Raw genomic sequence first — 17,378 nt, forward strand, 5'->3', positions numbered from 1 at the left:
GTCCAGCATTATTCCTGTGAATGTAAGAAAAGTGGAATCACGAATATTTATGCATTTCAATATAAAAATTTTCATCAAGAGACTAATATGGCTGTAGATATTATAACCCACTGCTTGTCATATATAACTGAGGTTATTTAGTAAATGACATATCTGTGCATTAAGATTTTAAATCTAATTGATATTAATATGGCTGGTCCACTTTACAGTGTAGTTTTTGAACACTTACTCTCATCCTTTTGCAAAGGGTAATCTTTAGAAGTGCTCAGTGGTGTCATACTATCTTCGTGCACACCTTAAAAAATGCTTACATGCCAGCAAGCACTGTGTGTGCTCACTTATGTTATCTCATTTACTTTTTACAATGAATGTGGCAGGTGAAGATGATCATTCTCATCTTAGATAAAGAGAACATCAGTCTCAGATTGTTTATAGGACTTGTTCAAAGTTTTACCTCGTCTTGTGTCACTAGATCACTCTTAATTCCATCAAACCTCCACTACTTTTCTTTAAAGTGCCATAATTGGGACAGACTATGGGAATTTCCTCTCAGTTAACTGGGGAACAGATTTTGTCTCACTCTAAAGAAGACCATTTTAACAGTCAGGACTGTATAATGACAGGCTGACCTCCCTTAGCACGGAACGACCTCTTTACCAGTTGTAAGATTCAAGCACAGGCAGAATTGTTGTTTTGCAGGAATGTTATGAAGAAATTGAGGTTTATATGAAGGAGTGGGTTTTGTATCTAGTAAAGACCTTCCAAAGCTCAAAATTGTACCTTCTAGTGATTTATTTCCTCACCCCCTCCTCTAATCAGATGTTGTAACCTGAAGATTTTACCTTCACAAAGTTTCAGAACCCTCACAAATATTATGCTAGAGAACAGATGCATTAAACAAATATTTGATTGCCAACCATGTGCTGGGAACTTTGCTAAGCAGATAATTTGTGATGTCTTCTTAAGGTGAATTCTGAATAATTCTTTGAGGGCAGAGGAAATGATGTGCTCTCATTAACATCTAAATAATCGATGGTTATATGATGAACAGTAGCAAATATTGGATGGATGAAAGGAAGGAAAACAACCATATGCCTCATATAGATAGATAAAGGGGGAAATAGGCTCTATCCTACTTGCTGGTACATAAGCATCTCAGTTTATAAGAAGTTTTCATTAAAAGAAAGAAAATTATTTCAGTACTGCCCCTCCTCATTTGTCTCCCAGTTTTCTTATTGTATTTGGGGGAAGGGGAATTTAATTGGAGAGTTTTTTTGATGAGTAGAATACTTATTTTTGTTCACTTTTCGTATAAAATTGAGCTGCATGTTACACGTTAGAAAATGGGATTTCATGCTCTCCATACCCCAGCCAGCTCCCTGAGAGCCCCAGTCAGCCGTCTCATGGAGCCAAGAAAGCTGAGATTTCTTGATAACTGAGATAATAAATACCCCTCTTATTTAAGTCACTTTAATAAGTAATGTGTCTCTTGAAGTTGGAGCATCCTAACTGATTTGGATGGGTTGAGTGGAAAGAGCCCTGTGAAGGTAAAGTTGAGGATATGACATCTTATTGGAGGAAGAGGGACAAGATCTTTGTCCCTCAGAGGTTTAAGATCTCGACTGTTTTTTTGTGTGTGTTTGTTTTGTTTTGTTTTGTTTTGTTTTAAATTTATTTATTTATTTTTGGCTGTGTTGGGTCTTCGTTTCTGTGCGAGGGCTTTCTCTACTTGCAGCAAGCGGGGGCCACTCTTCATCGCGGTGCGCGGGACTTTCACTGTCGCAGCCTCTCCTGTTGCGGGGCGCAGGCTCAGTAGTTGTGGCTCACGGGCTTAGTTGCTCCACGGCATGTGGAATCTTCCCAGACCAGGGCTCGAACCCGTGTCCCCTGCATTGGCAGGCAGATTCTCAACCACTGAGGCACCACGGAAGCCCTCAACTGTTTTTTTAAAGTAAAACTTATTTTTATTTTAATTTTTATAAAGCCTTCAATAACGTCATCAAGGATTTGGACTCTTTTTAACCTTCCTCTTTGCTCTCCATGGCTGTTTTTTCTTGGGCTCATCAATTTATGCTTGCAAGGTAACTGGCATCACAGCCACACACAGCCATGTCCAGAGACATCAGGGTCTGGGAAAGGGATCTCTTCTTTTGAGTCTCTGCTTTCAGGAAGGAAAAATCTTTCCCAACAGTCCTTTAACTGACTTCTCTGTCAGAACTAAAACACATGGCCATATGGGAGGCTGTCTCCGCCATTAAAAAAGCCTCTCACCTGTAGTGTTCTAATTGCACCCCAGCTGCTCTTCCTTCTTCAAGTCTTAACACTCCTTAGTCCATCCACTGCCACCAAATTTTTCTACCTAAAACACAGATCTGATCAGGTCATTCTACCACTTAAAGATTGTCAGTGGTTTCCCTTTAGATACTGAAGGAAGTCTACCTCCCACCCCTTCCCCATCCCAGATCACTCTGCACAGTACATGCATGATGTCAGTCCTCCATGGAGGTGGGCTAGTTTCTAGTTCTGTTTGTAAACACTTTCAGATCATACCTTGAGTGTTTTTTTTTTTTTAGCTTTCTAGAAACAGAGACCTTCAGGATACTGCAGATGATGTATTACGTGAAGAAATAGTCATCAGTATTTATTAAGCAAATATTTATTGTATACTTCTTCTGGGTTAGGCACTGTACTTGGAGTATAGGACTGAACAAAACAAACAGTATTGTCTTCAAGGAGCCTGTGATCTAGAAACAGAGACTTGTTAAATTGAACAAGTAATTCTAAGTCAGTGTGACAAGTGTTAGAAAAATAGCGAGTGTCGAAAGACCCACTAACAGGAGGACCAACCCCACTCTGAAGGTGAGCTTCCCCAAAGAAAGTGTTTTAAATGAGAGATGAGTAAGTCCTAGCCAAGTGCAGACGGTGGGGCTGGAAGGCCAGCCACGTGGAGAATGGATGGAGATTGGCTGGAACTTGCCGTGATCCAGACAGGAGATGGTGGTGGGCTCGACCAGAACTGAAGCAGTGAGGATAGAGAGAAAATACAGAACACGATACGGGATTGTATGTGGTGAATAAACATCTGACTTGAGCAGATGGATGAAATTGTTGTATTCTGAGGAAAGGATTGGTGCTTGGTTGGCAAAAGAGGAACCAGAAAGAGTTTGAAAGAGCACGCTGGCAGCCTCCGCATCAGTCAGCCACTTGGAGTACAGAATGATGTTCAGGTTATTGCCATTGCCCCAAGGGTGCTGTGCCATCCAAATGTCCTCTGTCTCTGCCGCTGTTATTACTACCAGCAGATATAATGCTTTTTACCTTTTGGGCTTATGTTTACATGGTTTTCTTGACTTTATGACTCTAACCCACTGCCTTCTCTCTTGTCCTCTTAGTGTTCCTATACTATGTGTGCCCCTCTCTATGTGTTTTGTTGTCCCACAAAAGGAATTTACAGGGTGAGCTAGATAATATCAAGTCTAGAATATCCTGTCGGTCAGCATCTCCTGCCAGTTGTCCAGTGAACCATTACCACTGCTTCATGACCCAAAGCGTGGCAACTTTTATTTATCCATTCATGCAACAAATATTTTTTTACCATTAGCTCTGTGCCAGTGATACACTAGGCCATGGTAAGAACATGTGCTTTGTAGTTATTAAAACTTTGATCTAAATTCTGGCTTTCTCATTCACCAAATACATGAACATAGGCCAAAAACTATTCTTAAGTTCTCTGTGCCTCGATTTCCTCATCTATAAAACAACACATCTCAAGTCGTTCTGAGGATTAAATGGAATACTGTAAGTAAAGGGCTTAATTTATTCATATCGATCATGAGGAGTGGTACAAGGGTGATGGCGGTGGCCGTGATAGCAGGAAAGGGAATCGTTGAGGCAGTGGGAACGTGTGGTGGGAATGGAGGCAAGGGTAGAGACTTTGATCATGAGAGGTGAGGGGATGGCGATAGTTGGTTACAGGCACAAAAACTGCCCTTGGCTGCTTTGCTCAGAAGAGCTGTGGAAAAGAAAGGTGCTCAAAGCTTCAAGGACTGTCCAGTACAAAGGAGTTTTTAAATTTAGTTGGGCTCTATTGTTAAGAAACAAATCACTGTGCTCACTTAAACTTGGACCTTGGAGAGTATATTTTATGAGTTCAACACTGAATTACTTTCACAGTTCAAGAACACTGACAAAGTGACTTAAAAGTATACAACAATTATCTACTTCAGATGGGGGGGAAAGTCTCTATTAAAATGGAAAGAACAGTGCTCACCTGAATGTACTTTAAAGAGCAAGTTAAAGCCCCACTTCTTGGCCAGGGTTCATTATGGTCGTTCAATTACATCCTCTGAGCATTTTGTCTTTTTGACAGAACAAACTGATTTCAAAGTATAGCTTTGTTCTCTGTAATGAACTGTATTGCTTAAAAACTTTCAGGCAGAATTCAGAGCTCAGTGTGAATATTCTCTTTGTTTTAATTATTTTTGTTACTTGTTCATTTGAATAGTTCTGGTGAAAAACAATTTCTTAGGAAAAAAAACAAGATGTAGAAAACAAATTTAAGAAATTAAATGTAATGGTAATAATAGCTAATATTTGTTAAGTCCTTAGTTTATAGATCAGACACTGTGCTAAGGTATTTACATGTATTATCTTAATTAGTAATCACTGTCATGAGATGAGAGCCAGCCTTATCTTCGTTTTACAGATAAACTAAAGCTTAGACTGCCCCATGCTCACACAACTTGGAAGAGACAGAGCCAGCATTCACACCCCATGTTTTTAACCATGTTGTTAGTTGAACTAGTTCTTTATTATTCCTTCACCCTTGTTTGTTTAGCAATAATTGGATAAGGATTGAGTTCAAATTCAGTAGAAGTTGGATTGTATACTTTTTTGAGAGTTGAATCACCATTTTATTATTATATCCCCAATCTCCTTCCATGTTTTAAATTGCATGCCTTTTTCAAATTGCAGTTTTGATTATCATGTGTTGTGTCATTTTTTAAACTAACTTTAAATGTAGAGAGTACATTTGAAATAACAATAATGAAGGATTTTTTTCCTTGAAGTCTGTAATAAGATGTTTACAGATATACTGTAATTTTTTAAAGCACAAATTTTCTGTCATCCATCTGTTATTTTTCAAAAAGACCAACTTAATAAAAGTGAATCATGTTAAACTAATGCTTCTATAAAATTACAGGCTCACTCAGAAATAAAAGTTATTCAATAAAAATATGAAAGAGCACAAAATTATGTGCCCATTTAAAAACATTTTATTAGTTACTATTTTGTTTCAAATGGGCATAGATCCTCTTTATTTCTTCATAGACTTTAATGAATTTGTATGTGTCTGAATATAGTTAGACCTAGGTTATGGGAGAACAGGTGATTTATTCATTTTTATAGCCCTCAGAAAATCATACATGTCGATAAAGGTTTTTTGAATGAATGCACTTTTAAATTAGCTTTTTTTTAATAAATTTATTTTATTTACTTACTTTTGGCTGCGTTGGGTCTTCGTTGCTATGCCTGGACTTTCTCTAGTTGCGGCGAGCGGGGGCTACTCTTCCTTGCGGTGCGCGGGCTTCTCATTGCAGGGGCTTCTCATTGCGGTGGCTTCTCTTGTTGTGGAGCATGGGCTCTAAGTGTGCAGGCTTCAGTAGTTGTGGTGTGCGGGCTCAGTAGTTGTGGCTTATGGGCTCTAGAGCACAGGCTCAGTAGTTGTGGTGCACAGGCTTAGTTGCTCCGCGGCATGTGGGATCTTCCCTGACCAGGGATCGAACCCGTGTCCCCTGCATTGGCAGGTGGATTCTTAATCACTGCATCACCAGGGAAGCCCTAAATTAGTTTTTGATTGTCCACAATAAATAGAGTCATTTTTTTTTTTTTTTTTTAATCCAGAAGAAAGGCAGCATGGGAGGTGGGGGGAGATTATAAAAACAGTACATCTTTAAAATATTCAGAGCATGCATTCCAAATATAGGTCAGGCCTGTGGAGGTATAAATTTGGGAATTCTCAGTAGGCAAAAGGTATTTAAACAATGAGACTGAGTAGCTGACTTTGGAAACAAGTGTGGGCAGAAAGATAATGTTCAGGGCCTGAGCGCTGGGACTGGCTAACATTAAGGTCTCAGGATGAGGAGGAGACACGTCAGAACACTGAGCAGGAAGACGAAGCATTCTGATGTCCTGGAAGCCAAAGGAAGGTGATCTCAGGAAGGAGGCAGTGACGCCTGTGTCCACTACTGCCGAGGGGTCAAGTAAGGTGAGAACTGAGAAGTGACGGTTGGATTTATTATCATGGGGGTGACTGTGCAGTGGGTAGGACGGATACCTGATTGAAATGGGTTCAAAAGAGGAACTAGAAACTGAGATTATAGATAACTCTTTCTAAGAGGTTTGCTATAAAAGGAAGGAGAAAAATGGGTTGGTAGTTTGAGGAGGAATTGGGGTCCAGGAAAGGGCATTTGTCTGTTCTAAGATGAGAGAAACAGTGGCACATTTGTTTGCTAAAGAGAAGAATCCAATGACGTGGGGAGAAATTGATGGTGTTAGAAAATGGTGAGTGGGTCGCTGGAGTCTTGTCCTTGAATGAGAAGCTGTGCGGTCTGGGTTGCAGGGGATGGGTTGGCCCTGTTAGAGCTCGGACAGTTCATGGGTGGAAATGGGAGGGAAGGTAGAGTGTGTGGGGCAGTGAGGTAGATGGAAAGATGTCACCAGTGAAGGGAGTTTGTGGAAGTTCTTGTCTCACTGGTTTAAAAGTAATTTTCATTTCTTCTCTTCTAGTTTAAGAATTTTATGAAAAGCTTTTTCTGAATTGTACAGTTTATTTAAACTACCTTCATGGAAATATTAAACCTTGATATGAAATATATCATCCATCCTTTTAAGTTGTAAACTGTGGGGGATTTAAGCTTTCCAGAAATACCAGATTTTTACTTCAATCCCTTTAAGTCCAATTGCCTTTAATGTGTTCACCCAATTTTAACTTTCTAAAGCCTTATTCAGCAGTTTTCTTCCTGATACGTTGTAACTGTGAGAAAGTCCATTTTATTTCTCTGAGCTTTCACAGTTAACTTGAGAAAGCCCTGTTTTCCAGATATTTAACCAGTTTCTAAATTACTTAACCAGGTGCCAGTGTACTACATTTAATGTACCAAGTAATGATTACTGATTGCTGGTCAATCCATATTCTAATTGCCTTTCTCCTCAAGGTATTGTTCTCTTGGGGGAAATTGTCAGCTGTTCAATGTTTTGAGACCAGAAACATTTAAAAATGCATGAAAACTTAAACTCTGAGCTTGGTAGAAACACATTTAGCTGGCTTTACTACCAGGTTCTGATCATTTTTTTCATGTAATGAATATGACTTCATTTTGTGTTAAAGTCTGTTTTCTCAGACAGATGGATATAACCATTTTCTGAAATTATTTCCACAATAACTGCTAATAATAGAATCATAATTACTTCCTTCCATTTATATGTATGTGTCAATTCTTCTCAATCAACATATTCCCATAGAAAATGTTATTAATATAAAATATTAATATTTTTGTTGGTAGTTTCAATTTGAAGAAATCAATTTAACTCTCTTACTGTCCAAAAATGCTCATATGACTAATCTAAATTATCGATAGTAATCTGAGAATGACTAACAGGAGAGAGAAGGAGGAGAAGGAAGAGATGTGACCTCTCAGGGGGCTACTTTATTTCCTGGTATTAGTAACAGATCTCTCACAGCTAAAGCTTATTTTGTTCAAGAATCTAGGTAACAAAAGAAATAGCCTCTTAAAGTGGTAGTGTGTGGCTTTGGACACTTTTGAGTATCTCTTCATTTTGGGTCTTCTCATAGTTTATAAATTAAAATATCAGAACATTCTTCAAAGTATATTAAGAAAATATATTGAAGTAACTTAAGCACCATTATTTGCAGCCAACTTTCAGCTTCATAGTTTGTATTTTACTCATGTTCTTAATGATTCTCATTTCTTTCTTCTTCTCTGTTTGATCTAGTAACTCCTCAACTGAAGTTGGGAAGAGGTGGCTTTATTTCTTTACTTTTTTTAAAATATGTGTTATTAAGTTTAACTTTGAGAGTGATTCAGAACTGTAAGATGTAAAAAATACATGCACACTTGTATCTAAGTGGATAACAAAAATATTAACTGTAAGGAAACCTATGAACAGTATGGACACAGTTCAGCCTCATGAAACACAGAATAGAATTGTTAGAGACCTGCTTAGTGACACTAGCACAGAAAAGTGTTGCATTCTAAGCTGGGACATACAGACTTTGTTTGTTTGGTTTTTTTGTGGGGTGTTTGGTTTGTTTGTTTTGCTCAATCCTTTTTTTTAGTTGAAATATAATCGATATACAATATTATGTTAGTTTCAGGTGTACTGCACAATGATTTGACATTTGCATACATTGTGAAATGATCACCACGATATCTAGTAAAGGTTTTGTGAACTCTAAATAATTTCATCTACCATAACAATATCTAGACTTCTCTGTATTCTTAATATTTTAGTTCTTCTGTGTATTCTTAATTCTTATCTTCCAATGGGCATTGTATACTTTGAAAATTATATGTTTAACCATGGGACTAAACTAATGAAACAAAACACTAAGATACTTATTTCAACAGTATTTTCACTCTTGTGAATTTTCCAGTTTCTTGAAATTGCCTTCAGAGCCAGTTTACAAACCACACAAGAATTGCCAGGAGCAGTTTTTCAGAGCTATCTGAAACACTGTCTCCCGGGCTGCAGTCCTCATTTTGCCCCAAATAAAACTTAACTCCAAAAAAAAAAAAAAAAAAAAGAATTCCCGTTTACCACACAGTCTTCCCTCACTGATCAGAAATGATTTTACGAGTTTCCTTTTTCATCAAACCTCACTCCAAAGGGATTCTATTTTTTTTTTTCTAAAGCTAAACCTACTTTCAAGGGGAAAATGTTTTGCCACCATTGAAAATTAAGATGCTGCTGGCCCTGAAGGTCATTATAGAAAAATTGACAGATTCTTCTGAGCAGAATCAGAAGGACGTCAAGGGAGTGAGAGTATAACTTCCCACAGGAACTTTTGAAGGGGTTGTTGTTAATCAGGGTCCTCAGAGGTTTAATGATTCATGGTTGCTCTCTTATCATGCCAAGAAAGTACATTTTGGTTTTTTGGTAGAATGAATATTTCTTGGAAGGGTAAATCAGTTCATCTTTACTTAAGAATCACTTTTTTTTTTTTTTTTTTTGGCTGTGCTGGGTTTTCGTTTCTGTGCGAGGGTTTTCTCTAGTTGCGGCAAGCGGGGGCCGCTCTTCATCGCGATGCGCGGGCCTCTCACTATCACGGCCTCTCTTGTTGCGGAGCACAGACTCCAGATGCGCAGGCTCAGTAGTTGTGGCTCACGGACCTAGTTGCTCCATGGCATGTGGGATCTTCCCAGACCAGGGCTCGAACCCCTGTCCCCTGCATTGGCAGGCAGATTCTCAACCACTGCGCCACCAGGGAAGCCCAAGAATCACTTTTATTCAGGCTTCTCTTATCTTACCAATGCAGTGGTCACAAATCCATTCTTTTATTCTTTCCATGTATTTTGAGAACTGAAGATGCAGATGTAAAACAATAGACAAAACTCCAGTTCTCCTGGAGGATACATTCTACTGAAGAGAGAAGGTGATAAAATAAGAAAATAAAATATATAGTGTGTTAGATGGTGAAGTGTGCTCTGGAAAAAATAATAAAGCAAACCTCTGCTTCTGGGCGAGGGTGAAGCTGGTGGCAGGTCATCATCCCTAAGGCTGGAGACTGGAGGCTGGGAATCTTGCCTTCGCCCCAGAAAGAGGGCGGCTACTTCAGAGCAGCAAAACCAGCCAAGTTCTGGCAGTTATGTGGTGCTGGACTGGCAGAAAGGGAGCCTGGAAGGTCCTCAGCACAGAGCCAGTTTCCACTTTGTGACGTTTACTGTATTCCAAAGCTGTGGGAGGCCAGGAGTTGCAGGAGACTAAAAGTCTAAGCAGAAAATACCTTGTTGAGGACATCACAACCTGCCAGCTATCATTCAAAAACTCTAGAGGGCAATGCCCTAGGAACTGGGGAAATCAGAGTAGACTGAGTCTTACTAAAACTACAGCTTAGGCTGGGGTCAGTTCAGTCCCTGACTGAGTGAATCCTAAGGTAGTCACTCACTCATTCTTCCTAGGAGAGGAGAGTGTGAACCCTCAGGGAGAAGCATTATCATCAGGGCATAAGTATATACTTAACATATAGATTGCAATAAAATGTTTCTAGGTATGACAAGAGATAAGGATGTATGAACACACACACACTAGAAATAGATACACAGATGATACAGACATTAGAGTTATTAGACAAGGACTTTAAATGAGATTAAAATATTCAAGAAAATAAAGGAAAAGAAAAATAGATAAGAAGATGGAGTGTTTTGCTGAAGAATTAGAATCTATAAAAAGAATTAAATGGAAATTCTAGTGTTGAAAAATACAGAATATGAAAACAAGTTGATGGGTAAAATGATGGTTGAAATGTCAATATAGACAAAACAGAATTGGTGAACTAGAAGACAGGTCATTAGAAAATATCCAATCAGGAACACAGAGAGGAAAAAAAAGGAGAAAAAATGTAATGAACATGAGACACCCAAAAATGTTTAACAGCACTGTCTAATAGACATAAGATGGCAGAATACATATTAACTTAAAGAGTTGAAATTAATTTAAAATTATATTTTATTTGATCCATTATTTAATAAAATATTATTTCAACATGTAATTAATATGAAAATATTGTTAATCAGACACCTCACTTTCTTTTATTCATGCAAAGTCTTTGAAATCAATGTGTGTTTTATACTTGGCCACATCTCATTCTAGACTCTCCATGTGGCTGTGGCTGCCATATTGGCAGCTCAGGTTTACATGTATGTAATTAGAACCCCAGAAGGAGGAGAGGAAAGGAGTCAGAAGCAATATTTTTTTGAAGATTAAGTAGGAAAAGGGGTAGAGAATGCTAAATATTGGTAGTGGGGACATGAGGAGGTATATGGTTTTAAAGAAAGAAAAGAGGGAAGGCCTCCCTAAGAGCAATATTTGAGGATAGACATGAAGGAGATGAAGGAGTAGGTGGCTTTTGCAGATGGAGAAGACAAGAAGATTGAAGGCAGGGTCCTGAGGCTGGAGTATGCTGGCATTTTTTTAAAAACATCAAGGGGCCTGGTATGTGATGGAGGGATTATCTGGGAGAGAGAAGATTTAGGTCAAAGAAGCAAAGGGGGGCTGAGCATGTAAAGCTTTGAAGCCTTGATAGACTTTTTAAAGTTTATCTAGAGATAAAGAATATATGGGCGTACCTCATTTTATTGTGCTTCACGGACACTGTGTTTTTGTGTGTGTTTTGGCTTTTTGGTTTTTGGGGTTTTTTTTTAACCAATTGAAAGTTTGTGGCAACCCTGCATAGAACAAACCTATTGGCACCATTTGCTCACTTCATGTCTCTGTGTCACATTTGGTAATTCTCTCAGTATTTCAAATTTTTCATTATGATTATATTTGTTATGGTGATCTGTGATCAGTGATCTTTGATGTTACTGCCACTCACTTGAAGGCTCAGATGATGATTTTTTAGCAATGTTGTATTTTTAAATTAAGATATGTGCATTTTAAAAACATAATGCTATCACATTTAAATAGACTACAGTATAGTGTAAACATAATTTTTATATGCACTGAGAAACCAAAGGAATTGTGTGACTTCCTTTATTGCTTTACTGCAGTAGTCTGTAACCAAACCCATAATATTTCTGACATATGCCTTATGTTTACATTTTTATGTTTTGTTTACTCACTTCATATTGTTGATCTAAAATAAATAGACTGCCAGTTATTTCTCCACCAAAAATGGGTTTGTTCGGGATAAATAAAGAATTGTAATTCAGGATTTGCAACCATGGCAAGCCATGTGCAAGTTCCCACACAGCAAGGAGAGGACTCTGAAAAAGGGAAAGGAAACTGGGAGGGCTATAGTAAACAAAGAGTCTATGTGAGGATTTGAGGATTTGAGAATTTGAGGTATAGTGGCTTTTCCTTGGCTGAGTTGTAATAGTCTCTCATTGTCTGAGTCCTTGCCAGGCAAGAAAGGTAGTCTTTCTTCTTCCTATTGAGCTCTGCTATTGTCAAAGGGTGTGAGAGCTCCCCCTTTGGCCTCCCAACTCAATTTTAAGTGAGGTTTCTGTTTATTAAGTTTTACAGTATTAAGGGGTGGGGGAAATCTTAAGCCTTAAAAATTAGCTTTGGTTTTTCTTCTGTTGTTAATTAAAAAAATACTTCCTAAGAGTGACTGACTGGCAGTCACGTGATGCTATCATAAGTGTGCCACTAAATATGCAGTGTGAAGAGTCAGGGAAAGTGTGTGTTTGTTTTCAGGTTGGCTTTCAGAAATCCTTTTCCCCTAGTCCCTAGGATATGATCAAGCCTTGTTAGCATAAGTTTTTTTTAAATAACAACTATTCCACACTGTGAATGTAATAACTAGCAAGAAAATCAATATAGTTATTCATTTATTAAATTCTTACGTTTTGTTTTCTATTTTAAAGATTGAAAATAACCACATTCAATTAATTAAGCATGGATTTTTAAAATGATAAATAGCTTATTCTTCAGTATATTGTATGTTAGGGGACAGGAAGATATCTGGTTAGAAGGATAAGGCATTTCTTCTCCTGACAAATGAAGATATTAAAATGAAGGATGCCTGAGTGTTATATATTGTCTTCCTGCTCAATGATGTATAAATATGTAATTCCTATAGCCAAGATGGGAAAATAAATATGAATCTTCATTCACTGAGGTTGAATGAGAGGATTAATTATGGTAAAGGAACTTTCTTAGACAAGGAAAACAAAAGGTAAGAAGAAAAGGTTGAGAAGTTTAAGGACTAGGTCTCTTCAGGGATTGATATTAGCTCTAGGCTTACCTAACACTTTTATAAATAATCTGGAGAAAGACAGTTCTTGGTCAAATATCAGAGGTTTTAGAGAACACAAAACTTTCCAGTAGGAAAGAGTCAATAAATTGGTGAGTGTCCTCAGGGAGGCCCAGGCAGCTCTGTGGAGGTGGGCAGTGAGTGTTGAAATGGGCAAATGCAACAACACAGGGCTGGTCATCGAGAGTCCTGTGTATGTATGCCTGTGTGTGTGTGCATGCGTGCGTGCGCACGCATGTGTGTGTGACTTTAAGGCAGTGGCGTTTTCCCTTTTTGAAGAGTACCCAGATTCCTCTGAAAATCTGATTAAAGTTATGAATCTTCTCCTTAAGAAAAAGCTAATAATCCCCACAGTAAGAAGTCATGTTCCAAGGTGGTGGTCTTGAACTAGCTTAAAAATTCAAAAATAATTTTCCTTAATCTATTCAGTGTGGGAGCAAATATTTATTGAGCTTCAGTTATAATCTTGGCCCTATATTAAGTACTGGAAAGACAAACTTGGTATCTGACCTCACATAGGTTACAGTTTTGGGACAGAGATAGGTAATCAAGCATTTGTGCTGTAATGTGATAACTGTTCCCATCCCCTTGCTAAAGGGCTGTGAGAGACCCTGGAGAGGCACCTAATTCAGACGTTAGAGGAGAAACGGAGATTTCAGAGATGACTGTGAGGGGACATCTAATTGACATCCAGGAGTTACCTTCAGTCAAAATTTCACCCAAAAAAGTCCAGAAACAGAAATTTATTATAGCTATATTGCAAACATTTAGTATCTGTAGGTCTGATACACCTCAAGATAGGTTCAATGGAATAAAGCAACTAATATGAACAGAAGGACAAGAGCAATTTTTAAGTGTGATTTTTTTGGACTAGAAGGCAGAGGCTAAGTAATATGTGTATACACACACACACACACACACACACAAACACACACACACACACACACATTTGAGAAAACGAGAGAGTCAATGTAATGTTAGCAAAGACTTACTTACCAAATCCCTCAATACTAGAATAAAAGATATATAGCCTTGAAACTTGATCTGGGTAACTTCCTTTACTAAGTAAAGAAATTTCTGGGCTCATTATCCTAAAGATGATACCAGAAGGAAATATTAATGGAAATTAAGATTTTAGACAAATTTTAGAATGACACGAGTACTAAAATAATCTATTTCACCTTTAAGGTTGACTTACCAAGGGTACCCAATCTTTATTAGTCAGGGTAATGATGACTTAACTGTCATAGCAAACAAACCCTGGAATCTCATTGACTTAACACAGTACAAGTTTATTTCTCTCCACATGAGGTCCAGCGTAGGTTAGGAGACCTCCTTCCATCATGTAGCTACACTCTCTGGAAGACCACAGTCTCTGCCGAAGGGAAGGAGGAAAGGAGGAGACACTTTGGCTCTTAACTGCCTCATCCTCAATGTGACACACATCACTTCAACTCATACTCAGAGACCAGAACTAGTCACATGACCCCAACATAATTGCAAAGCATTCCGGGGAATGTAGGAATGCACATGGAATATTTGGTGAGCACTGTATCTGCCACACCTTCCAATACTACATTCTTTGTGGACAGTTGTCAGCCAAAATATCACTGTGGCCTAACAAAGGAATTTGTGTGTACCTGTGTGTGCACCCCTACACACACACATGGCTCCCTCTTTTCTAGGGTTCTCCAAAACAAGAAGCTCCTGCCAGAAAAATATCTGGCTACTATTACAAAGAGTTCTACCTGAGTGATTGCTGGATAAAAGGGAAGCAGACAATTTGTTGTAGAGAAATATGCTGTTAGAATTCCTGTTCCCTCCCCTTTGTCCTTCCCCAGGATAGAACTACTGTAAGTGGCTAAGCAGGAAAATGGCAGTACCACTAAACAAAAATGTGAAGGTAAGGAGGAAGAGCAGGTGTTTCTCCCAGGGAGAAAATAAGTCTGCTTTTAGACATGAGGAATTTGAAGGAGAAGGTGGCATTCTATACACAGATAGAAACTGATATCAGCAACTCAGAAAAGTGTTTAGCATAGAGGTGTAAAGTTTGGATCCAAAAACCTACAGCTGAAACCATGGGCATAGGTGAGCTCTCTAGAAGAAAGTGCCAACATTTAAGGTTGACCGAGAGAATGTGAGGTTGGAGCTCAGAGGATCACAGGGTAAAAGAAGTGAAGAAGCCATATGACTTTAGGGGCAGCAAGGATATAGCAAGAAGTTTGGAAGGAAAAGGAAGAAAAAGAATAGCTCTTTCCATCCAATTTAGAGATTAGAAAATCCAAGTGAGGGAATTCCCAGCGGTCCAGGGGTTAAGACTTCGCCTTCCAATGCAGGGGGTGCAGATTCGATCCCTGGTCGGGGAGCTATGATCCCACGTGCTTCACGGCCAAAAAACAAAAATATAAAACAGAAGCAATAATGTAACAAATTCAATAAAGACTTTAAAAAATGGTCCGCATCAAAAAAAAAAAAGAAGAGAAAATCCAAGTGAGGCCATCATTCTAATTCCGCTCCAGCAGTCAGTGCAAGGTCACTAACTGCCCAGCGGGCTCTGCTTCCCTGGAGAAAGTCCAGCTACAGATTGAGATGGAGTGGATGACTGAAATCACTTTCTAACAGAAACCTGGAATTAAGACCAGTCTCTGCCTAAAAGAATTCCTCAAAAGAGTGGGATGCTGGGAAATAAATTTAAAAGTCTATTAAAATGATTGCTGTTGAATCAACATCTCATGTTTTCTCTGGATCTCTTAGGAAGGAGAGCAAATCTAGTCACATCATCTGTCACGTGGATTATTGGAATCCCCTCTTAACTGGCCTCCTGGACTCCACCCTCGTCCTCCTCTGGTCTGTTCTGAACACAGCAGCCAGGGTGAGCTTGTTCAAGTGTAGGTCAGATTGGATGCTCTTCATCTGAAAACCTTCCAGTAGGATAAGAGACCTACAAAGCCAAACCATCCACCCTCCTCATGTCTCTGACCTCATTTCTGCTGCTTCTGCCCTGGCTTACTTGTCAGCTGACCCAGCCACCTTGCTACCCCTAGAACACGTTAGTCTGTACCTGCTGTTCCTTCTGCTTGGAATCTTTTTCCTTCCAAAATTATGCATGCTCCTTCTGTTTTCCTGCAGATCACCGCTCCATTTTCTCTTGATCTGAGAAAGTTATTCTGACCATTCTTTGTAAAATAGCCACCCCAACCCTCAGTGCATTTACTTTGCCCTTTTCTCCATTATGCCAACCACCCTCTGACATATGATGTATTTACTTGTTTTGTTTGTGTCTTATGAGCCTACCCACTGCCTTCCCCCAGAATTCAAGGTCCATGAGTGCAGGAACCTTTTCAGTTTTGCTGTCTGTTCTTTCTAGAATAGAGCCTGACCAATAATAGGAGTTTAGTTACTAACTGTTGAATGAATGAATGAATAGAAAAATGACCCTTTGTAGTCACCTATATTTCATTTTTTTCTTTTTTTTATTGAAATATAGTTGACTTATAATGTGTTAGTTTCAGGTATACAGCAAAGTGATTTAGTTATATATATATATATTTTTTCAGATTATTTTTCATTATAGTTTATTATAAGATATTGAATAAGGTTCCCTATGCCATTCAGTAAATCCTTGATGCTTATCTATTTAATGTGTAGTAGTTTGTATCTGTTAATCCCAAATTCCTAGTTTACCCTCCCCTCCCTCCCACCTTCCCCTTCAGTAACCATAAGTTTGTTTTCTATGTCTGTGTCTGTTTCTGTTTTGTATATAGATTCATTTGTATTATTTCCTAGATTCCACATATAAGTGATATCATATAATATTTGTCTTTCTCTGTTACACATATATTTTACTTTTAATAAGAATATTTTAACATCCCCAAGAGAAGAACATATGGTAATTTTAAATTTGTATAAATTTAGCTTCAGGAATCATTATTTTTGTCATTTTGCCTCAGTGAATACTTGTGAGCACTGTTGGGGACCTCTTTACCATGCCAACCTAATTCTCTTGGACCTATTAGTCCTTGCCATGTAGTATTTGTGTTGTTCATAGGAAATAAATTGCTTCAAGCTGATTTAAGGAAATAAGAATATTACTTACTTCCTATATTTAAGGAAAGCAGGAATATGGCTTATTGTGCTATTCTTTTTGTCAAAATATACAATTACAATACTTTTTTATGCACTAATTTAGCAACACTTGTTTTTTGCATATTCATTCCATAATGTTTTCAAGACAAATTTTAGAAAGACAGATAAAAGGAATATTTGCTGGTGCTTTGTTATCTTTAGTATCATTAAATATTATTTTCATAGTCAAGTTGCTTCAATAACTGCTGTGTTCTAAAGTTCTGATTTCCAGATGTAGCAGGTTGTCATAGAA

General features: G+C 38.2%; 1 protein-coding gene across 1 annotated transcript in view; it reads left to right on the forward strand.

Moving 5' to 3' along the window:
- The window catches only part of DIAPH3 (diaphanous related formin 3), a 518,008-nt gene extending 500,640 nt beyond the window's left edge, over positions 1–17,368 (forward strand). The window contains exon 28 of the mRNA XM_082408926.1: positions 15,755–17,368. Within this exon, the coding sequence (XP_082265052.1) occupies positions 15,755–15,813 (59 nt within the window). The 3' untranslated portion in view covers positions 15,814–17,368. The remainder of the gene's footprint in view (positions 1–15,754) is intronic.
- The last annotated feature ends 10 nt before the right edge of the window (positions 17,369–17,378 follow it).

This window comes from Balaenoptera borealis (genome assembly GCF_965194805.1).
Source record: "Balaenoptera borealis genome assembly, contig: HAP1_SCAFFOLD_436, whole genome shotgun sequence".
In the NCBI taxonomy this organism is placed as follows: domain Eukaryota; kingdom Metazoa; phylum Chordata; class Mammalia; order Artiodactyla; family Balaenopteridae; genus Balaenoptera; species Balaenoptera borealis.